Source organism: Astyanax mexicanus, chromosome 6, assembly GCF_023375975.1.
Source record: "Astyanax mexicanus isolate ESR-SI-001 chromosome 6, AstMex3_surface, whole genome shotgun sequence".
NCBI classification, from domain to species: Eukaryota; Metazoa; Chordata; class Actinopteri; order Characiformes; family Acestrorhamphidae; genus Astyanax; species Astyanax mexicanus.
The window spans coordinates 52,024,689-52,049,619 of record NC_064413.1 but is presented as its reverse complement, the minus strand read 5'-3'; the positions used below and the strand labels follow the sequence as shown (position 1 = coordinate 52,049,619).

General features: G+C 40.1%; 1 protein-coding gene across 6 annotated transcripts in view; it reads left to right on the top strand.

Annotated features, from left to right (window-relative positions):
* The window catches only part of kmt2ca (lysine (K)-specific methyltransferase 2Ca), a 252,908-nt gene that overhangs the window by 67,591 nt on the left and 160,386 nt on the right, over nt 1-24,931 (top strand). For all 6 annotated transcript variants that reach the window (XM_049480854.1, XM_049480856.1, XM_049480857.1 and 3 more), the window contains exons 5-7: nt 4,086-4,304; nt 19,876-20,027; nt 22,342-22,454. In XM_049480854.1, coding sequence (XP_049336811.1) covers nt 4,086-4,304; nt 19,876-20,027; nt 22,342-22,454 — 484 coding nt within the window. The remainder of the gene's footprint in view (nt 1-4,085; nt 4,305-19,875; nt 20,028-22,341; nt 22,455-24,931) is intronic.

The window sequence follows — 24,931 nt, the reverse complement described above, 5'->3', positions numbered from 1 at the left end:
TTTAGATGCACACACTTTTTTCTCTCCAGAGATCCTATTAGTTAAAATCTCAGGCTATGTAATGTAGCCTTATTCTACAAATTTCAAAAGCCAGATTTTTCTCCTCACATTCCCAGGCTAGCTTCTGTTAATGTGTTTTTGACAATGAGAGGAGTAAACACTGAGAATTGCATCATCCAGAGTAGAACTGCAGAACGTCAACATCCCATTTATAACAGTGGGTAAACATCCATCAGAAACCTTGGAGAACCAGTGGGCTTTTTATTATTCTATTTTTTCTTAAGTATAGGAATATCTGCTGACATGGAGTCTGATCTGATACTGATATTTGTTCAGTGCTCCAGTTCAGTTAAGAATTAAAAACTTTTTATCTCCTTTTGTGGTGTTTATCAGGGCTGTATTTGTAGGATGCCAGCCAAACATGCATGTGTAAATGCACCGAAGATGCATTTAAAACAGATAAAAATACAATCTCTTGAACCATTTAAGGAGACAGATAGGTATTAAATCACCTAAACCACTTCAGAAGGTGGTCTGAGATGCATTACAGACAGATACAAATCCAGTCAATAAAACTTTAAGAAATGGTCTGAGACACATTTAAAACGTCAATTAAACCACTTCAGGGTGGTCTGAGACGCATTTAAACTAGATACATACCAAGCCAATTAAAACACTTCAGAAGATTGTCTGAGACACATTTAAAACAGATCCAAATCTAGTCAATTAAACCACTTCAGGAGATGGTCTGAGACACGTTTAAACAGATACAAAACCAATCAATTAAACCACTTCAGGAGGTGGTTTGAGACGCATTTAAACCAGATACAAATCCAGTCAATTAAACCACTTCAGTAGGTGGTCTGAGACGCATTCAAAACAGATACAAAACCAATCAATTAAACCACTTCAGGAGGTGGTTTGAGACGCATTTAAACCAGATACAAATCCAGTCAATTAAACCACTTCAGGAGGTGGTCTGAGACGCATTCAAAACAGATACAAAACCAATCAATTAAACCACTTCAGGAGGTGGTTTGAGACGCATTTAAACCAGATACAAATCCAGTCAATTAAACCACTTCAGGATGTGGTCTGAGATGCATTTAAACCAGATACAAATCCAGTCAATTAAACCACTTCAGGAGATGTTTTGAGATGCATTTAAAACAGATACAAATTCAGTCAGTTTAAGCCACTTCAGGAGGTGGTCTGAGACACATTTAAAACAGATACAAATCCTTTCAATTAAGTTGGTCTGAGACATATACATATCTGGTCGCTTGAACCAGTTTAGGAAGTAGTCTAGGACAAATTTAAGCCTTGTCTCTTGAAGATAACCAAAACTTCTTCTAGTGCAACCAAAACACCTGTGAATTTGGCTAACCTCCTAACTGGCAATGTTGTTCAAATCTTTTTAGTATATAATCCAGATACTAATTGCATGAAGTGATCAGGTGTAAACTGGCTCAGTGTGAATTAGGCAGTTCTTGTTTCATGCTAAATGCAAACACCAGCTCAAAACCAGCTATTTTCAATGCATTCTTCTATTATAAGCAACAACACACAACTCAATGTTTTTTTTTTTAAGTGAAGCTGTTTCAGCAAAGAGTTATTCTTGGGATGTTGTTTCAGTGTTGGGTCACATGTAGGTACATAGATGTTTCAAATCCTTAATTACTTAATTTGTAGATCCAGATCCAGAGACCACTGGTGGTTGAATGCTTGACCTATGAAATGTTGAAGCATTGCCTTTTTTGTAAAATTTTTATAGACTGTTTTGAGTTAAATCCATAGGAAAATATCTTCTTAGCCTGGAGTTCCAACTGACTCCTGACTTTTAGAGGTCTATATCTTCTTGTAGCCAGTAAGTCTATCCACAACCATCATCTCGCCCCATTTACCACTTATCCCAGGATTCCCGAGACCTCCGGCTCTAAGCGAGGCGAGTGTTGGTTTGTGGTTGACGAGCAGCTCTTTTGGCGTCTGAGCTGGACTGGGATTCAGTGTCAAATTCATCCAGGCAGACCATCGTCTCCATCTCTTTCCCCACAGCTCCTTCAAGCAGAACCCCCATCCCCCCCTCCGTCAGAGCCGCTCTCTGACCAGCCAGTAGGGAATTGGGAATAGGAGAGCGGGAGAGGCGAGCAGGACCAGCTCAGCTGCTCAGTGTGGTCAGATGAAGAGCAGTTGACAGGGGGAGGAAGATGGAGAAAGATGGGAAAGCCGCTGGTTTGTGTGTCTTCGGCTCATTTGAAGTTCTTGTATGCAGCCCAGTTTGCAGTTACTCTCTATTGAAAGCAGTGTTTGTGTTTTGGAAGGTGCTACACTGGCTGGGGGGGTTGTGGGAAGGCTATCTTTTTCAAAGTGTCAGTCTTTCAGAAGCCCACCTTTTATCCTGCATTCACACTGGAAAAAGAAATAAATGAATGAAGTATAACTTATATAGCGCCTTTCTTGAAACCCAAGCACGCTTTACAATTTACACATTTTTATGTACAACCATTCATACTCAGCCCTCATCCACACGGATGCGGCAGCCAATAGCGCACAGCGTACTTTCAACCGGAAACCACCTTCCACCTGGAGGACTGCATCGGGCACTACAGCATTTACCCTGGACAATCCATTACATACACACACATTTACATACATTCCACACAATTTACACATACACAGATATCAATTTAGAGTATCCAATTTACTAGAATAATTTACAGTATTCAATTTTTCTGGACAATTTATCCGATCTTCATGTTTTTGGACTGTGGAGGGAAACCGGAGTCACCAGAGAAAACCAACATAGACACAATGAGAACATACAAACTCCACCCAGATAAAGACTTGAACCCAGGACCCCAGTGCTGGGAGGTGAATATGCTAACCACTAAGCCACCGTGCCGCCCAAGAAAGATATAACACAAGAAAACAGAGTGTAGTCATTCACACACACTAGCAAGTATATTAGACTGTGTGTTTGCCGTTTGCTAGGCTAGCTGACAGTGCCCTGGTTTACCAGAACACTGAAGATTCATCAGTTTAGCGTTATCAGCTAGCATTTGCGTTCTGCGTGCTTTTGCGTGCATTTAGCGTCTAGTGCTAATGCTGCTGCACCTAGCCTTAGTGCTGGAGAAGCTTCACTGAAAACTCACCCTTAGAGAAAATACTGGAAATCTAAGCTTTAACTGTAAATAAACGGAAACACTTTACTCACCCAAATTTCAGGAGAGAAATCTGTGTAGAAAAAAGAAAATTATCAAGTATTTACCGGTAAGAAGTAAAACATTGCTCACTTCAATGTAGGCATCCTTACTTGTGTCTTACTTAATGTGTCTTAAAATTCTACAGACTATGAAGCCCTATCCGAACGGGATTAGTTTCTCAGGGGGTTCTGGGGTTAATTTTCTCTTTTATGGTGGGTCCTCTACGATTTTATTCCTGTCCGGAACGACTATGTGCGTTTTTTTTCTGAGACGTCCTCTAAGAGAAAATTACAGGCTGAATTATCTACTGTTTTTCTCTGAACTCTGTTGTCCTCTGGTAATTTTAGTCCCGCTTGGTCTCGCATCTCTGAGTTTCATCACCGTGGCGTTTAATAAAATAGCTATTTGTCCACTGCTACGCACCATAATTACACTTTGGGCGCATGTTTCCACGGGGATCCACGTAAAAACACAGCAGCGAGTGGAAATGGAGGAGCTACTGAACGCGATGTCGTGACTGAGAAAGCCTAAAAACTCACTGCTCCTCCTGTTTTTTCAATTGCAGTCTAGATGCAAGAGTTTTATCACTGAGTAGAAGTGTGAAATAATGTTCAAACACGTCCTCCTGAGAAGCTAATCCCTTCAACATAGGGCTTAAGCCATATGTATGTATTGTTTAGTTGATTTTAAAAGAATTTACTAATTTGTTTGTCTATATATTTGAGCATCATCTATAGCAATGAATGGTCAGTGAAAGTTTAGAAAGACCCACAGGGGATGAGACACGCGATAGGAGAAATGTACAGTGACATATCTCATCCTCCTGCTCTACCTGCACCATGTTTTAAATATTCTCTCTCTCTCTCTTTCTGTTTCTTTTAGAGAAAAGCTGTGTGCCTTCTGTTACTGTGGAGAGAGGAGCCTGCTAGGCCAGGGCGAGCTGAAGCTTTTCGGCCCCACCCCCGGATACGTTCCACTGCACATCCGCAACCGCCGCGGCAGCTCCGAGAAGGACGACGACTACCACGAGGACGAAGACAACGACTTTGAGGACAGTGAGAACGCCAGGAGCCCGGGGACGCGCATCAGGGGCCTGAAGAAGTGAGTGCTGCATCACTTTATGATTTTATTTGTTCTCTAGAGCTGAATTTCTGACTGTGGTAAAGAGATGAAGGTCTGTTGATGTTGTCCTGCGTTCATACTGCAGGCCTTCCTGTCTCAGGTGACGGGTTCACAGTTGTGTTTGTAAGTGACCCATATCTGTCATGAGTGTGAACACACCACCTCTGCTGTGAAATGACCCTCCAGCACATGTTCTGTCAGCGCTGCCTCACTGGATGATGGGAAAGTTGTGAAAGTTCTCAAATACCTGCTGTGCCAGTTCTGTAACAATATAAAAAAATAGAAATCCCAACCTTTTCTATGGCAATACCTACATTTGAAGGTATTTTTTGTCCCAAGAAGCAAAATCAGACAAACTCTTTAAATAGTTACTATGCATATTTCATTTACAGTCCTTTTATAACCTGGTATATTTAAAGGTTACTCTTAGTACGGAGGAAGATGATTGTAGTGTTAGGAATGTAACCCAAGGATATTTATCAATATTGTGTAATTGGCTACACCAGGCAGGTGATTGATTCCAGTTAAAGTTTTGGAGTACCATCAATTTGCCATCTAAACTCATACCATCCTCATTTTTGAAGCTGACTTTTTTGCCTGACCTTGAGACTGTTTTTGTTTGTTTTGTGCTAAATTGTAATTGCTTCTGAGCATTAATTTGTTTTTAATGTTTTGTATAATGTTTTAATTGAAATTTTTATTTAATTTGGAAATTTGGGCCCTACATTACAGCACCTTCGTCTTGCTCAGCATGTTGAATTCATATATATATATATATATATATGAATATAATATATGAATATAATATAATATAATATATTTACAGTACCAGTCAAAAGTAAGGACATACCCTAAATTCAGTGTTTTTTCATTACTTTTAAATTTTCTGCATTGTAGATTAATACTTGTTGATTAGAAGTAGAGTAGATTAAGTAGATTAATACTCATTGAAACTCATTCAAAACCATTACAATTATTAAGTAAACAAAAAGGGTTAAACTAGTGTTAATATTTAAGTTTCTCTAAAGTAGCTCCTCTTGATTAGATAACAGTTTTGCAGTTTTGCATATCTCTGTTGGATTTTCTCAGTGAGCTTTATGAGGTAGAGTCACCTGAAATTCAGGCTTTCAGTTAACAGCTGTGCTGAACTCATCAAGAGTTAATTACTTGAATTACTTTTCTCTTAATGTGTTTGAGAACATCAGTTGTAAAGTAGTGAAGAGGTAGAGTTACAGGTATACAGTGAATGGTGAATATTTGAGTAATGTTCTAATACAGATTATGAGAAGCAAGAAAAAATACTTTACAATATTTCAAGGTCTTTGAAAGTATCTACAAGTGCAGACTATCGAAACGTTATGATGAAACCGGCTCTTATCAGGAGCGCCTCAGGAAAGGAAGAGCAAGAGTTTCCTCTGTTGTACAGGATAAGTTTATCAGACATACCAGCCTTAGAAACCACAAGTTAACAGCCCCCAGATAAGAGCATCTAAAAACTTCTTCACAGAGTATTTTTTGGTTTGTTGAACATTTTTAAGTTACTACATGATTCCTTATGTGTTCTTTCATGGTCTGGATCACTTTACTATTCATTTATATCAGGGGTCAGCATGGGGTGGGGTGCTCCAGTCTAGTAGCTCTCCAGCCCAGTGGGTTGTTGAACCCAATTGTATATAAACAAAAACTTGCCAGAGAAGCATTTTATCATTATTAATATATATTTTTTATCATACATTATAGTTCAAACAACCTTACAAGTCAGATGTTTCTTTCTGGGGCCGCCTATTGCTGACCCCTAAATTTATAATGTAGGAAAAAAACAGAAAACAATATGAAATATTTTGACTGGTAAAATACATGTATTACGCAGATCACCAGTAAAGTTTAATATTAAAGCTCATGATATTCTAATGATTCTTAGTTTATTTGATTTTTTTCAGTAGTGTATTTAAACACTAGTACTTCTTAATAGCCTTGGGTAAAACCCATCATGTAGAGTTCAGACTTTTAATTACACTGACTTTCTCTTTCTCATTTAATCCAACACACACACACACACATAGTGCAGTAGAAGAGAGTGAGAGATAAAAAAAAAGATGCCAGACAGAGTCTAAAGCCAATACTTTTTGAAGGACTGTTGAAGTGTTTTTTTTTTTTTTTTTTTTTTTTTTTTGAAGCAGGGACTTCTTTTTTTTCTTGCAGCCAAATTGCTGCATCATTAACTGGCCCACTATTGTGAGGGGTGTGTGTGTGTGTGTGTGTGTGTTTCTGAGCAGAGAATAGGGAACTAGGTGCTGATTGTGTGTAATGGTGGTGGTCGGGTGTGTTTTCGGAGTGTCTGATTGGCGTGGCTTTATGCTGAGAAAATGAGGCCTGTGATTGAGGAAGGAAGAAGAAAGAGAGAGAGAGAGAGAGAGAGAGAGAGGGATGGAGTGATATAGTGTGATGGAAAGAGGGATGAACAGAGCTGGGGTTTGAGGAAGTGGGCTGTGTTGATGCGAGCGGCCCTCAAAGTCCCGTATTTAAAGCCTGCTGACCCCGTTGGCCCCTGCAGCGCAGAGACAATGCGCAGTGCTGGGCTGGGAGCCGTCCAATTAGAAGTTGCCAGTGTAATTACTTTCAATGATCGTGTGTGTGTGTGTGTGTGTGTTGGGTCTAATCCTGCTCTGTTTCCTGCTTTGTGTGTGTTTTCACCAGCATTAATTTCATTACTTAGTGTTTAGAAAAGGTCTGTGTGTAGCTGAGACCTCTCTAAGAGGGGCTCTCGCGCACTTTCTCATTGTCTTGTACTCTCTCACGCCCTGCATTGTAGTCCCTTAATTTGTATCTCTTGAGTTTACTCTCGCATTTCACCCTTTCCTGTTCACTCGCATTCCACTTCTTGCACTCACTTTTTAGTTTTCTTTCGCAATCTCAGTTTTATATGGTCACATTTTGTTTCTTACATGCACTCTCGTATTTTTGCATTCTCTTTCTCGCACTCAGTCTTTCTTGTACTTTCACGTTCTGTTTCTCATGCACACTTTTTACTTTTGCGATCTGTTTCTTGCACTCATTTTCTTGTTCTTTCACAATCTCAGTTTGGGATTCACTCTCTTTTGTACTGTCGCATTTTGTTTCTCACATTCACGCTTATATATTTTGCATTCTATTTCTCATGCTCACTTTTACTCTTGTGATCTGTTTCTCGCACTAACTGTCACTTTCCTTTTATCTCGCGAACTGTTTCTTGCACTCACTTTTTTTTTCTTTCCAATCTCAATTTTGGATTCACTCTCTTGTACTGTCGCATTCTGTTTCCCACACTCAGTCATTCTTGTACTCTCACATTCTGTTCTCATGCTTACTTTTCTCTTGCAATCTGTTTCTCGTACTCAGTTCCTTTTTCTCCCGTAATTTGTCACTTGGTGCATTTTGTTTCTCACATTATATTATATTTCTGCATTCTGTTTCTGTTTTTACTCTCACATTCTGATTCTTACTCTCACTTTTATTTTGATCTGTTTCTTGCACTTACATTCACTTTTCTTTTATCTTGTGATCTGTTTCTCACACTCGCTTTCCTTTTTTCTTATAATCTCTTTCTTGCATTCATTCTCTTGTACTGTCGCATTTTGTTTCTCACATTCACTCTTGTATACTGCATTCTGTTTCTCGCACTCAGTCTTTCTTGTATTTACGTTCTTTTTCTCACGTTCACTTTTAATCTTGTGATCTGTTTCTCACACTCACTTTTTTCTTTATCTCTCGCAATCTCATTGTTGGATTCACTCTCTTGTACTGTCTCATTTTTTTTCTCGCATTCACTTTTGTATGTTTTGCATTCTGTTTCTCACACTCAGTCTTTCTTGTACTTTTACGTTCTGTTTCTTGCACGTTCTTCTACTATCAGTCTTTCTTATACTGTTGTGATCTGTTTCTCATTCTCATGCTCTCGCGTTGTTCCTTGCACGTACTCTTTATTGTCTTTGTGTTTTGTTTCTTGCATTCTCTTTCTTTTGCACTCATTATCTGTTTCTCACACACTCTTCTAACAAACTCTCACATTCTGTTTATCACATTCACTCTATACTCACATTCTGTTTCTCCCACTCCCACTCACTTTTACTCTTGCAGTTTATTTCTCATTCTCACTTTTTCTTGTACTCTTAGGAACTTTTTCAAACATTCACTTGTTTAACGTTTTTGCTTGATCACGGTTGCTCACTCTTGCGCCTTCATTCTTTCAGTTTTACTCTCTCACACTTTCACTCTTATTTCACACTCTCTCCTGCTCACCTCTGGTTTTCTCCCCCTCTTTAGCTCTCACACTCTTCTCTCAACCTTTCGCTCTCTCGCGCTCTTACTCTTTCGTGCTTTATGTCTTTCATTCTTTGAAATTTCCAGCTTCTCTGATTCTTGCTCATTAACTTTCACTCTCTCATTTTATTCCGTACCACTCTCTCGCACTCTCGCTTGTAGGCTTTTCTCTTTCTTTTTTTCTTTCTAATAGTTTATTGCTTGTTTTCTTTTTCCTCTTCTAGTTCTTTCTCTCGAGCGCTAGGAATTATAGATCTTTTTCTCTCTCTCTCTCTCTCTCTCTCTCTCTCTCTCTCTCTCTCTCATCAGATTGTCAGTGTAAATCTCATGTTCAGGTTGGCGTGGAGTGCCTGGAGCTTTGCTGTTGGAGCTGTTGGTCTGTAGGTCCGTTCTTCTGTAGGTCGTAACTTTTCTCCAGAATGTTCTACAGGCCGGTTCTGACTGACCTGGAAACCAGTAACCCACTGCAGGGTTTCCATCCAGCCAGTTCAGTGTTCTCCTCCATTGTGTGTTGGGAGAGAGCGAGAAAGCGAGAGAGTGAGGGCGCGAGAGAGTGGGAGAGAGAGAGATTGAGCACTCTGACCTAAATAAGCAAGCGAATGCTAATGAAGCCGGCGCTACAATTCAATTTGGGTCAATTAATTTGGTGCCAAAATGGCCTGATGATTAGTCACTTGATGAAGGGGCGGGGGAGCATTCCACTGGCAGCCTCTTTCTCTTTCTTTTTCTCTCTCTTTCACCCTCTCTTTACCCCTCTCTCTTTTACCTCACTCTCTCTTGCTCTCACTTTCTTGCGCTCAATCTCTCTCGCGCTCTTTCTCTTTTTTTATGCTGTGTTGCTCTCTCTTGTTGATCATTTTCTTTAGTGTTCTCTTGCTTTCTTTCACTTTATTTGTAATTGTTTGTTCTATCTCTTTCTCTCACTGTTGGTCCCTTTCTCTCTGTCCCATTGCATGCTTTGCATCTCTCTCTCTCACTCTCTTTTATGCTCTCTTGCCGTTCTCGTCCTTTGTCTCGCTATTTCTCTCTCGTGCATGTTCTTTCTTTTTCTTGTCTCTTTCTATTTCTGTCTTTTTGGTTCTCTCGTTTGTGTTTGCTCTCATTCTCTTGCTCACTTACTTCTCTCTCTTTCTCTCTGTTTCTGTGCCTCTCTCATTCTCTTATTCCTTACCCTTTGCTTTGTTTTATTCTTTCTCTTTCTCCTCATTCTCTCCTGCTCTCACTTTCTCACGCTCTGTCTCTCTTGTGCTCTTTCTCATTCTTTCTCTCATTCTCTGTCTCTCTCGCGCTCTTTTTCTCTTTTTCTATGCCGTCTTGCTCTGTCTTGTTGATCATTTTCTTTAGTGTTCTCTTGCTTTCTTTCACTTTATTTATCTGTTGTTTGTTTTATCTCTTTCTCTCACTGTTGGTCTCTCTCGCTCTCTCTTTGCATGCTTTGCATCTCTCTTTCACTCTTTTGTGCTCTCTTTTATTGCATCTCTCTCTCGCTCTGTTGCCCTCACTCTGTCTTTATTTCCCTCTTGATGCTCTTGTCTTGCTATTTCTCTCTCTTGTGCATGTTCTTTCTTTTTCTTGTCTCTTTCTCTTTTTTCTTTTTTTTCTTTTTTTTCATGTTTGCATCTCTCACTCTGTTTCTGTGCCTCTCTCATTCTCTCATTCCTTACCCTTTTCTTTGTTTTATTCTTTATCTTTCGCTCTCACTCTCTTTATTTCTCTACTGCCATTCACATTCTTTTTCTCGCTCTTTTGTCTCTCTTTCTTTCTCTCTCTCTTACTTTTGGTCTCTTGTTCTCTTGCAGGTTTGCGTTTTGCACTCTTGCTCTTTCTTTCTGTCTTTCATTGCACTTTCTCTCTCTGTTTCTGCACCCCTGTCATTTGTTCTCTCTCTTTTTCATTGCCCATCTCTTTCTCTAATTCTTTCTCTCTCACTCTATTTCCTTACTTTTCTTCTGTTGCTCCCGTTCTTTTTCTCGTTCTAGCTCTCTTGCAATTTTGCACATCCCTTTCTGTCATTCTTAGTCTCTTTCTTTCTCTCTTTTTATGTTTGTATCTCATACTCTCTTGCTCATTTCTTTCACTCTTTCATTGCTCTCTCTTTTTCTCTCTGTTTCTGTGCCCCTTCCATTCCCTCTCTCTTATTTGTACTCTGTTTCTTTATTTGTCTTTCTCTCTCTCTTTCTCTTTCTCTCTCTTTCTTTCTGTTACTTTTGCTTTCGCTCTCTTGCATTTCTCTCTCTCTTTCACTCATAGTCTCTCTCGTTCTCTCTTGCGGATTTGCATCTCACACTGTGTTGATCTTAATTTTCTGTCTTTCATTGCACTTTCTCTTCCTCTCTCTCTTTCTGTGCCTCTGACATTTGTTCTTTGACTTTTTCAATGCCCTTCTCTCTCTTATTATTACACTCTTACTCTATTTCCTTATTTTTTTCTCCTGTTTTTCTCACTTTAATTGCTCTTTCTCTCTTTCGCTCCTGCTCTTGCTCACTTTCTCTCACTCTGTTTGTCCCTTTCTTTTTTGTTGTTGTCTCTTGCTCCTGCTTGCTTGCTCTCTTTATCCTCTCTTTCGCTTTTGCCCCTCTTTCACTCTGTCACTTTCTCTTGCTCTTGCCTCCCCCCCTCCCTCTCCCTCTCTCTCTCTCTCTCTCTCTCTCTCTCTCTCTCTCTCTCTCTCTCTCTCCACGTGACCCACTGTTGACAGAAGTTCCTGTAGAAAGGCACCCCGGGGCTCATTGGCCGCTCGCCTAATTTGCTCAGGTCTGTGGAACCAATCAGGTGCATCCCTGAGGACTGATGATGTAATGCTCGCCTCGCGCTGTTCCTGGCAGTGTGCCAAGCGGCAGGGTACTGTCGCGTTGGAGCTCTCTGATTGGTCGGTTGAGGTTGGAGTGGGGCCCAGGTACAGACAGAGGAAGAGCAGAATGAAAACAATAACAGAGAGAGATAGAGAGGAAGAGAGAGGGAGAGAGAGAGGGGGATGGGGGAGGGGTGGGGTTGACAGAGTTCAGGTGAACGTTTAAATGGTAGTTCAGTGAAAACACATTTACACACTTCCCCTCCCCCATCCCCCACCCGTATTCAATCAGCAGAGACGTGTTTACTCTGGAGATACGAGGCTAATGCAGCAGTTTTGTTCATACAGCCCACACCACAGAGTCATCACACACTGTACTTAATGCCTTGCTTTTGTTATACACTCTGACCTGTGTGTGATACAGATCATTTATATCCAGCTAATGATCTCTAAACACAGTGCTGATCTTGATCTTCACTCATTTCAGTCTCTTTCTGGTTGTGCTAATCTCTGAGGGCTTTGCTTTAACCCCGGAAAGTCTGGACCTGAGTCTAAAACCAGGTTAATTTGTCTGTGGCTTTGTATAATTCACATTTAGGCTCAATATCATTTTCTTTTTTGTACCCCTACCTCTTGTTTTCAAGTGTTAACCTTACCCTTGGAACGGAGTTACAAGAGGAAGGGGTGAAATCCTTCACCTGAGAATTGGGACAACCTTTCAAGCACTAGAAACAGATTTTCAGTTCAGCAACCCAGCTGCTGGTTCACTACTAGCTAACTACTAGCGATTTTTTTGTATGCTTGATATGAAGAAAATGGCCAAAAAGCTTTGAAACTACACATTAAACTATGGTAAAATTGTGATTATTGTAGTTTTAACAAAGAAAATACTCAAAATGCTAAATTTTTCTCTTGTGCCAGAGCCATCTTGCCAGTGATTCTCACATCCCTCTGTTTTGGTTGTGGCTGTAAAAAAAAAAAACTCTATTTAAAGGGACACGTAGCCCCAACACTTCCCCTAACCTACCCCTTCAGCCTAACTAGAATTAGGTTACTCTGCCCTTAGGCATCCATATGCAAAACAGAGAGGTAGAGCTAAGTAGTGTGGCCAAGGGGTGAAATGGGATTGGACCTAATTGGTTTGTAGAAGAGCGTTTATTAGACGACATCATGTCAATTTAGAGAGTTGGCTTTCCAGGTACTATGCTAAATTCTGCTTTCCTCTCACCCCACTGCAGAATGAGTGTGACCGATTCCCCTCGAATTCCTTTTATTTCTGTTTATAAATAATGGTTAATCTACAGTTACAGCAGATACAGTAGGAACCACCTGAGTAACCTCCCTGCACATTAACAAGAGTCAGTTATCTGTACATCACTTTTCTAATCTGTTCATCATCTCTTCTAATGCTTCATCTTATTAGTGTATTCCAGAGAACATGCCTTGCATGAACAGATAGTTGGTCATAATATAAAATTATCTGTTGATGGTCTTTTTTTGAATGAGTATGGTGAGGTAAAACCATAACCTGAATGGCCTTTAAACTCTTAACACTGTAAGCCAGTAAGACGTGCTTTCTTCTAAATGAGGAAGGTGGTCATTAGAGTCAAGTCCTTTGCCCGGTCATTGTGCATGTGTGTGTGTATGTGATCTGTGTGTGTGTGTGTATGTGATCTGTGTGTGTATGGGTGTTAATTAAAGTGCTGTTAAGGTGATATAATTGAAGCGAGCTCTGACAGGCTGTGAGTAATCACAGCTGTAATGAATTGCTGCTTTGTGTAATGAGAGGCATCTGTCCCGCTGAAAGAGAAGAGCCCTGTGTGCTTGAGCAGTCAGACCCAGCCAAGTCCTCACCCCGCCATCGATCAGGGCTGGCCGAAGGGATTAGCCTGGTCAGAATATCTTAACCCAGGTGTGACCCTGAAATGGACCTCTTCTTGACTGTCTTTTTTGATTAAAAAGAGGTGTCCTTTTAAAGAAACAGGACCTGAGGTACATTTCTAATCCTTCAGCGCTGTGAGGACGTCTGTTAAAGTCTAGACTGAAGATTGAACCAATGTTGATGTGCGCTGAAGATCTTTGCATTGTCCTGTTGTCATCGTTTATGTAGAAATGGAGTCTTTCAATACATACTTGACATTGATTGGCTTGTTAAAGGGTGTGCACCAGATGATGATGTGTTCTCAATTTGGCAAATTGTCTTAACAAAGATCTTTTTCCTCCCTGCCAAAATATGACTGCCAAAATATGACTGCCAAAATATGACTCCTCAGCAGGCTAAGCGCTGCCCCTATGATGAGAATCACCTGTTCGAATCCCGATCATGCAGCTTGCTATCAGCTGCCGGAGCCCTAAGAGAGCACAGCTGGCCTTGCTCTCTCTCTGGGTGGTACAGTAGATGGTGCTCTTTCACCCCTCATCACTCCTAGGGTGATGTCAATCAGCACAAGGCTGCGTCTGTGAGCTGATGTATCAGAACCGAGTCGCTGCGCTTTCCTCTGAGCGTTAGCGCTGTGATGCTACTCAGTAATGCTGCATCAGCAGCAGTTCAAAAAGAGGCGGAGTCTGACTATCGGAGGAGGAGGCATGTACTAGTCTTCACCCTCCTCCTGGTGTTGGGCATCACTAGTGATGGGGGAGTCCTAATGAGTGGGTTGGGTAATAAGCTGTGTAAATTGGGTGGGAAATGGAAAAAAAATAGAAATAAAAGAAAGAAAAGCTTTTAAGTGCATGTGCATCACCGAAGTCCTTATAGGCAAGTCTGTTCACTCTGTGGATCTAGTGACTAATAAAGTAAAGGGAAATGACATTTAAAATCAACAAACAGAAAGGCTAATTTTTATAAATCACCCTGTTTATGAATGTTTGTTTGGTGTTTTGTTTTGCTCTTGATTGAATCGTTTATGTGAATTAATATTTCCCCCCCCCCAAAAAAAAAGTTATTTTTGTGGACATCTTTGCAATTTCCAGTCCGAATACTTAAAAATTAGAGTTCATATATGAGGTCATTAGAGGTTAAATATGTATTTTAAATCACTGAGAAAATCTGACCAAACCATTCTCTGTAATGCTACTGCGCTTGCGCAGATCTCCACATCAAGTGAAGGCTTGAACATTGTTGTTTTATTCTATAAACTACAAACAACATTTCTCCCAAATTCCAAATAAAAATATCGTCATTTAGAGCTGAAATAACAAAAAAAGATGCAGAGCTTTCAGACCTCAAATAATGCAAAAAAAAAAAACAAGTTCATATTCATAAAGTTGTAAAAAATCAAAAATCAATATTTGGTGGAATATTCCTGTTTTTTAATAACATTTTTATGCATCTTGCCATGCTCTCCTCCACCAGTCTTGCACAATGCTGTTGGATAACTTTATGCCATTACTCCTGGTGCAAAAATTCAAGCAAATTGTGATCATCCATCTTCATCTTGATTATAATGCAGAGGTTTTCAATTTGGTAAAATCAAAGAAACTCATTATTTTTAAGTGATTTCTTATTTTTTCCAGAGCTGTATACAGTTACTGCCTTCAACAAATGAATATGTACTATTTCTAACTAGTCAGCTAACTCGGCTGCTAAGTGTTGTAGAGTTCTTTGACTCCAGACGTGTGAACTTGGGCGTAGGTTTGTGTTTTCCAGCTTTGAAATCTTAGACTGAAGACAGAAGACTTTAATTATTGAGCGATGAGTCGAGTCTCTGGGCTGGAATAGCGAAAGCTGTCAGGGTGCTTTAATTTAGGCTCCAGTGTGCACAGTAACAGCTGGTAGGCCGACAGTGATTGGAGCAATCAGTCATTGCGTATTGTGCGTTTTACATCAATTACAGTCCTTTTACTCTTGTTGCGATGAACTTTTCCCCAAAGTGTCATCTTCTAACCTTTAGTTGGGGCTGATGAATGGTGCCGAAGATGAGGTCTGAAGCCGAGTAGAGAAGTTTAGTGATGTATTGCAGATGCGCTGTATTCATAACCTGCACAAGGTTATTTAGGCTGTAATTAAATCACTCCTGAGCGTGCAGTAAACGCTGCAGCGGTGGCGATGTGCTCTGCGCCACTGATGTATGGCGGCGTACAGCTGAGCGGGATTAGAGTGGACTCGCTGGAGAATGGATGTGAGATTGCACATTATGTTTTGGCACAGCCAGGCCTGCTGCTGTCCTCTGCAAAGCCCCAAAGTTAAATAGTAATATACTGCTTTTTAGAGGCACAGAAGCAAAGCCACAGTGAGTTCTAGCTGTGTGTGAGTGTAGTTGAGTGTGAGGGCTAAATATTAATAGAGATTAGGGATCTTCACGGGTACTTCAGTACTCTATTAACCCTTTGAGGCATGTAGACCTCACAGACTAAGTACCATATTTTTCGCACTATAAGGCGCACTTAAAATCATTTAATTTTCCCAAAAATCATCAGTGTGCTTTATAATCTGGTGTGCCTGATGTATGAATTCCACCAGTCAGATTGTAAAGAGCAGTAAAGAGACTCCGCTAAAGTACAGCGTTATACAGAAGTTTTAGTAAAGTTTTTCCAGCACCAAGGCTGGAGCAGCATAAGCATTAGCTGCTAACCACGCTAAGCGCTAACTCTTTCGCTGTACGTCGGATTGTAGCCTGCACGCTTAACATGTAAAATAAGAACGCTCAGGGTTCCTCAGTGTAGCGCTGTCGCACAGCATTTACTAGCACTAATACTAGTCACATAATGTGTCTTATAATCCAGTGCGTCTTATATATGACAATAGACCAGACAATAGAAGTTCATTGATGGTGTTTGTTATATGTTAATTTATAAACAGTGAAACATGGTTGCAGTGTTTTCTTTCACTGACATTGAGATGTTGATAAATGCACTAGCTGACGTTGAGTAGATGTTGATAAATGCACTAGCTGATGTTGACTAGATGTTGATAAATATTCTAACTCATGTTGATTAGATCTTGAAAAACGCACTAGCTGATGTTGAGTAGATGTTGATTAATGTGCTAGCTAATATTGACTTAATGTTGATAAATACACTAGCTGATGTTGGGAAGATGTTTAATGCACTAGCTGATGTTGGCAAGATGTTAATAAATGCACTAGCTGATGTTGGCAAGATGTTGATTAATATGCTAACTAATGTTGGGAAGATGTTGATGAATACACTAGCTGCTGTTGACTAGACGTTGATGAATACACTAGCTGATGTTGGGAAGATGTTGATGAATACACTAGCTAATGTTGGGAAGATGTTGATGAATACACTAGCTGATGTTGACTAGATGTTGTTAAAAGCCTTTGCTGATGTTGGCAAGATGTTAAGAAATGCACTGGCTGATGTTGGCAAGATGTTGATGAATGTGCTCGCTAATGTTGGGAAGATGTTGATTACTGAACTACCTGATGCTAGCAAGATGTTAACATCTCTAGTTGATGTTTGTTTTATGTTAATTTATAAACAGTGAAACAGTGTTGCAGTGTTTTCTTTCACTGATGTTGACTAGATGTTGATAAATGCACTAGCTGATGTTGAGTAGATGTTGATAAATCTTCTAGCTCATGTTGACTAGAGGTAGGTAATACCCACCTCTAGTCATGCTGATGTTTACTAAAATGTTGTAGCTGGTTTTGGCTAGATGTTAATAAATGTGCTAGCTCATGTTGAGAGATGATTATTGTGCTAGCTGATGTTGACTAGATGTTGATAAATGCGCTTTATGTTGAGAAAATGTTGATAAATGTGCTAGCTGATTATAGGAAGATGTTGCTAAATGTGATAGCTGATGTTGACTAAATGTTGATAAATGCACTTTATGTTGAGAAAATGTTGATAAATGTGCTAGCTGATTATAGGAAGATGTTGTTAAATGTGATAGCTGAATATGGTAAAATGTTGATAAATGTGATAGCTGATGTTGACTAGATGTTGATAAATGTGATAGCTGCTGTTGACTAGATGTTGATAAATGTGCTAGCTGATGTTGGCAAGATGTTGAATGTGGTAGCTGATTTTGGGAAGATGTTAAATGCACTGGCTGATGTTGGCAAGATGTTGATAAATGTGCTAGCTGATGTTGGCAAGATGTTGATTAATGTGATAGCTGATGGTGACTAGAGGCTGATTAAATACACTAGCTGATGTTGATAAATGCACTAGCTGTTGTTAATATGTTGATTAATGGCTAGCTGATTTTGACTAGATGTTAACAAATGCACTAGCTGATGTTGACTAGATGTTGATTATTGTGCTAGCTGGTTTTATGAAAATGTTGATTAAAGCATTAGCTGATATTGAGATGTTGATAAATGCATGAGCTGATGTTGGGAAGATGTTGATAAATGCACATGCTTATGTTGACTAGATGTTAATAACATCTCTAGTTGATGTTTGTTTGTATGTTTGCTTAGTATAAACAGTGAAACATGGTTGCAGTGTTTTCTTTCACATGAATATTTCCTATGTTGATTTCATTCAGTGTTGGTTTTACAGATTGAAGCCCAGCCCTGGCTGAAGCTCAGGGTTTCAGTATTGATACAGGGTTTGAAACAGTGGTTTTGTGTGTGGATTAATTATAGTGTTCAGTGAAACGTTCACCTGAAGCTTTGATTGGTCAGGAAGAACAGGAATAAGAATTTTCAGTATTGTGTGACTGCAGAAGACCATATCTTTAATTATACTGAGTAACCAATAATATATTGTGCAGATCTAGCATGCATTTATTGTGTGTGTGCTCCTCCTGCACTGATATAGACCTTAATAGGCAGGAAGTGGAGTGTTGAGCCAGTTATTTAGATGCATGCAGATGTGCTGGAGCAGAGCAGGCTAGTATACAGTAGTCTTTCATCCTGAACTGGTCTGCAGGCCGGCTCTGGCTGGCCCTCTTCAGACCCGCTCTCTTTTTAAATGTTAATTTCTGTTTTCCGCTTCTCTTAGTCTCTGTAGCGCGCTCTCTATCTTTCTCTCTCCATCTCTCCTCCCCCCATCTCCCTCTCTCCTGCTCTCTACCTCCGTATCCGGCCTGCTCATCCCCCTCTGAACAGCCAGGCCTTGTGTGAGGGCCAGCAGAGATGAGGGGTTTCAGCCCACACCTCTTTAAATGATGTCAGTAGAGCTGATGGTTCCACTGTGGGTTCTGTATATTAGGTGTCATGTATTAATTAATAAATTATCTAGATTTTTCATGGTATTTTTGCGATAACTATACTCTTGGCGCTGTGACAAAACACTGAATAAAAAAAAAAACAATATTTCAAGAATGAAAATTAAATTTTATTATTGCATATATATATATATATATATATATATATATATATATATATATATATGATATGATATGGAACACCCCCAACTGAGATATTAAAAAATATAAGAATTTTATCAGAACAGATTTAGTAACAGAAGTATGATGCTAATAATTCACTCCACATATCTCCATATATATTCAGGATTAAAGTAAAATAAATGATACTGACCGATATAATCTGTCTCTAGTAGATATATAATGGGAAATGAGAACAGTGTGATTTTTTCTTTTGCTAAAAAAAAAGTAGTACCCTGATGTAATAAATAGGGGTGGGTGATGTGGTGCAATATTTCAGGGTATAATATCGTTCACAGTATTCAAAAATGTTGGTGATATTATTGCGTACAATATGATATGGCACAACCCTAGTATTAATCAAACTGTTACCTTGACTCACTTAAGCCAGTCAGTATAGGCTGAACAGTAATAAACACTAAATAAAGATAAAACTTTTTATTGTCTTCAAATTTTAATCTATAATGAGCTCTGAGTGGTTCAGCAGATTAGGACATCGCTGGTTCGAATCCCGTTTATGTAGCTTGCCATCAGCTGCCGGAGCCCTGAGAGAGCACAGTTGGTCTTGCTCTCTCTGGGTGGGTACAGTAGATGGGGCTCTTTCCCCTCATCACTTTTAGGGTGATGTGGATCAGCACAAGGCTGCGTCTGTGAGCTGATGTATCAGAACCGAGTCGCTGTGCTTTCCTCCAAGCGTTAGCTCTGTGATGCTACTCAGCAATGCTGCATCAGCAGCAGTTCAAAAAGAGGCGGTGTCTGACTTGACATATAACAGAGGAAGCATGTGCTAGTCTTCACCCTACTCCTGGTGTTGGAGCATCACTAGTGATAGGAGGAGTTCTAATAAGTGGGTTGGGTAATTGGCCTTGTAAATTGGGTAGAAAATGGGATTAGCCTTAGTGCTAGAGAAACTTCACTGAAACTCCTGTATAGATGCACCGGATTATATGGCGCACTGATGTTTTTTGGGGAAATGAAAGGATTTTAAGTGTGCCTTATCAATATACAGTACTTGAAATTGAAAGTCTTTTTTTTCCCCCGTATGCCATTTTAAAGCTACTAAGTTCTTATTGTGAAGACGGACCTGAAACAGTTGAATGTTTTTTTTAACAGGCTGGCCTGACGTCTATATAAAAGCTTCTTCTCTCCTCCTTTCACAGGATCAGCTCTCCAGACAGCGGCCTGCACTCGACCTCAGCCCCAGGCAGCACTGACCCGTTCGGGGAGGAGCCCAGCCACAAGCTCTGGGATGAACTGGGTCAAATTGGCCTCCCTGACGACATCAATGTCCAGTCTTTGTTTGACCCCACTGGTAAATCTCCTCTCTTTTTTTTTTAAATGTCTGGTGCACACTACATGACTGTGTGTGCTGTACTCACAAATCCTTCAGTTGTGGCTTTCATACTGCATTACTGATCGATTCTTTTACAACTCTCCAAACATATGTTTTGTTACAAGAGCACAGAGTTAAACGCACGTGAGAACTAGTGATACCAAGCCAGAGAATCTCTAGAGAGGAGAATACCCACTTGAAGTGAGATCAAAATGAATGGGTTTATATGGAGCATTGGTCAAGTCAAGTAGTTTTATTGTATATACTGCATAGGTAGTATGAGGACATACAAGGATTAAAATCACATTACTCTCCTTCCCGATGTTACAGCAAAAAAAACATAAAGCGGTAGCTGGCTAAAGTACAACTTAATAAAATGTCACTTTTATACAAATAATCTGTCACTGTCCACCCCATGTTTATGCTGAGTATTTACTACACATAAGTGTTAGCTTGTGCTAACACATCTGCCACCTTTTCATGTACAGAAGGTACAGATCCCTCCCTCAGACGAAGTCTGCTGGCTAATCCTGCTGTGTACTATCTGAGGCGTACGCAGAGCGTTTACCACATGCAAGTGTTAGCTAGGGTTGCAGCGGTAACCGGTTTCACGGTATACCGTGGTATTAAAATGCACGGTTATCATACCGTGTGTGTTTGCTTATTACCGGTAAAACGCAAGCCAGCGGTGAAACTCACCCGCGCATGCGCAACTTTGCTCCGCTTCAGCTACTCAGCACACAGCGGTGAGAACAGCAGAAAGTGCTAGACTAGAGCTTCATTAACAATTATTATTGTTAATGAAAACGAACCAAATAACGAAAACTGAAAGTGAAACTTAACTAACTAATTTATAAGCGCTGTTTTCACTCCCGCAGTTCTACAGCGGGAGGTGTTGTGCTGATTCTGTCCGCGAAGCGGGAGTCGGATTGAGCAGGGAGTCGGATTCGGCACAACAGCGGCAGCGCGGCAGCACCTCGCGGTCCGCGGTGTTAGTTGTAAGCGCTCGCGCTAGCCGCAAAATACGACAGAAAACACTGAGAAACTGCAGAATTATGTATTGGACTAAAATGAGCACGAGGAGATAAAAGAGAACCTTTACCTGTGAGTAGCTCACATCAGAACACGCAAATCTCTCTCTCTCTCTGTCTCTCTCTCTCTGTGTCTCTCTCTCTCGCACGTGAACTTCTCCGCACTGTGTTTAGCTGTTCTTAAAAATAATTTTAATTAAATAATAGTTCTATGCTTCTATGTTAGTGTTAATTAACATAATTCTGATCATATTTCGCTCATTCAAACAGCCTGAAAACAGACTTGTAATCTTGTAATCAACAAGCTTGTAATCAATGTGGCCGTAAAGTCACAGCTAAAGGAGGAAATACATCAAACCTGTTCTCCCATCTTCGAAAACACCACCCCGCTGTGCAGCGGAAAGTATGTGTTCAGTTTATAATTTTAATCTGAACATAAATAAAAACCTCTTTGTAGTCGTGCACAACCCATGCGGTAAGCGCCCGCAAAAACGCTGAGTTATCCGAAATTTGGGCACGCAGGTACAGGCGTGAAGTGCGTGCTACGATGGATTCACATGTCCGTGTAAAGGTCCTGGCCGGACTGGATGTGAAAGACGCCATTCATTTACATGCGTTTATTTTCAAATTCTGACGTGCCTGTTTTTCATATGTTGAAGGTTTTAAGGTATGAAAGCCTTAAAATAGATATCTCTATTGTGAGGATCATGTCAGAAATAAATCCCCTCTTTCTGCAGTATCTGGTTATATACCAACTTTTTTTATATATATACACTCTTAATGCCCTTAAGAGTAGTGGAAAAACATGGTTTCCTTCACCTGATGGTGTAGTTTCTACAATAAATAGTTAATTGAACAAAAAACCTTTGTTGTAATTTCTTTAAGGGTCAGTTTAATAATATATGTAACAAACTGTGATACCGTGATAACCGTGATACCGCGGTATTTTCCGAGACGGTTATCATACCGTGAAAATCTCATACCGTTGCAACCCTAGTGTTAGCGTGTGCTTAATGAAAAAACAAGAACAAGCTAGTTAACTTAAATTATTTTTTCCAGTTACTAATTGCCTTGGAAATGTTGAAAATCATTTTCACAATTAGGGATTAAGTATTCGGCCATGATCAAAAGAGGCATGAAGCTGCTTTTGTAGGTTTTTAATATTTAACACTCCCTAAAAACTAGGTTAAATGCAGTAAATCACACTAATAACACAGTAATGATGTTAATCACAGTTTTCATGTGTGTTTTTCTTTCTTCAGGGCAGTGCTGTGCGCACCTGCGGTGTGCGGCCTGGTCGGACGGAGTGTGGCGTGGAGAAGGAGGGCAGGCCCAGCTCTACGTGGACAAAGCCATTGACTCAGGGAGCACAGAGGTAGCGTCCTTCAGGCCACATTATCTCTATTATAGAAATGCTGACATGGCAAGAAGTGAAAGAATGCTTGTGGAGCTCAGTGGAAGAACTGGTGTAGACCTGTTCAGTATTTTTCGGACTATAATAGTATATATAATAATTTATATATCAATAAACGTCTATTTCCTGGTCTGTTTTCATACACAGACGCTCTGGATTATAAGGCGCATTATGTGACACTAGTAAGGAACAGGGGTGTTGCCATATTTTTATTGTGATTCAGCATGTCGTGCCACTGGGTGGTTAAACCTGTAAAGCTAAGCTAAGTAAACAAAACTGTAATTCCTAAAAACATTGTCTTTTAAAGTCAACCAAGCGCTACATTTTAATCTTTTCTTAAAAACTGTTTATTTGGGTGAGTAATGTGCTTCCGTTTATTTACAGTAAGTTTAGCTTTCCAGATTTCTTCTAAGGCTGGGTGCAGCAGCATTAGCAATAGCTGCTAACCACTACAGCTTTACATTAACATTAGTGTTAGCTTGTGCAAAATGGCAAAACAAGAACAAGCTAGTTGATGCTTAACTGTGATAGAAGCACAAAACTCATAATTTGAAAGTACTTACATCTCCCTCATCTGCTGACTTGTCATGGACATTACTGTAGGTACAGATCCCTCCCTCAGACAAAGTCTACTGGCTAAACCTCCTGTGTACTGTCTGAGGTTCTCAACCAGAAGGACCAAAATGGCCGACAGGTTGACGGGTGAGGAGTGGCGCCAGGGTGGTTCTACGCAGGTTTCCTTATTGTGACGTCCTAGTAGGGGAGCATTCAAACGGCTAATCGAAGCATATGATGCCTACAAAAGCATGCAAATTTGAGTTTTGCATAATATGTCGCCATAGAAGTCACTTCTATGTATTAAACAGTTTTACCACTATCTTGAGAAACTGGTTTGTTAGATTGATTGATTAATTAATTGATTGATTGATTGTGTACAATCTCTTCTTATAGATATGTTAGCAGTCATCAGGAAGCAAAGGAAAATGACCCTTTATTAATAATGCTCACTTAAGCATGATCTAATCCTGTGATCTATTTGGAAAATGTAATTGTACACTTCATCGATACGCCCAGCTCCTACTGTTATTGCCACTCAGACCGTAAGCATCAGAGACGTGTTTGAAGTAGGGCTTATTAATAACGTCGGCGTCACTCGGCTGCTGTAATGATTTCCGGCTACAGGCTTTCAGCTGCAGCGCTCTCTGATCCACGCCGATGCTAATAGTTTACAAGACCAAGACGAACGTGCCCAGCCTTGATTAAGCATTCAGAGCGAATCATGAATGAGTGTATTATTGGCATCGAGAGAGCGAGAGCGAGCGAGAAAGCGAGGGAGAGCGAGGGAGAGGGCGGAGGGGTTGATCAGGTCCCCTGGTCTTTAAAATATTTTCTAATTAGGATTTGAGCACTTGAGCCGAGCCTCTGCCATCTCTCTCTGGTGAAGCCTCCACTAATTAACACAATGTGGCAGCCGCAGGAGCAGGGCCAGTACCATGGGGGTGTTTTGAGGGGAGGTGGGTGGTGGGTCGCATTAGGGGTAATTAATTGTTTTTATTTCAGCTCATTTTCTGCGCCTCTGGGACCTGATTCTTGGGAAGACCTGTGCAATATTAGTGTGTTTATAGTGTGTCTGTGTGTTTTATATAGGGTATTTTTAAACTATATGGTCCACCAGATTATAGGGTGCAATAAACTGGGGGAAGTGCCTAAATAAACAAAACTGTAATTCTTAAAAAAAATAAAAAATATTTTTGAGCGCTGGATGTTAATCTACACAGATTTCTCTCCTGAAAACTGTTTATTTGGGTGAGTAAACCGCTTCCGTTTATTTATAGTAAGTTTAGATTTCCAATATATTTCTAAGGGTAAGTTTTCAGTGAAGTTTCTCCAGCACTAAGGCTGGGTGCAGCAGCATTAGCATTAGCCGCTAACCGCAGCACTAGCGGGACATAAATGCCACCCGATATCAATCAATGAATAGGGTAAATCTGTGGTGAAGAATACTGGTTGTGAAATTCTGTGAAACTGACACCAATAAATATAATTTAATTTAGGAGTATTTTATCTGCTTCAGTAACACAGATGTCATGAAGTATTGCTTGGGTTCTAAAAAAAGAAAATCCATATTTGACTGCACTTATCAATAATGTATTACAGTATATTGCAATATTTAAGCAAAAATAAACGAGAAGGAGTGTTCTAATGTGTAATATTGGCACTTCTGTACCAATATGTGCCGTGACTATATTACACGTTATAGCATGAACTTCGAGTGTATTATTGTGATTATACCACATTTCCATTATCGCTGTTTATTGAAAGATTGAGTTGTAGAGGACGAGAAAATACAATCTGTTTGGTTATAAACACTCCACGAGTTAAAATAGTTCCATCGCTGCTCTGTTTGTAGCTGCGCTGTTTGGCTTGTAAGCGCTGCA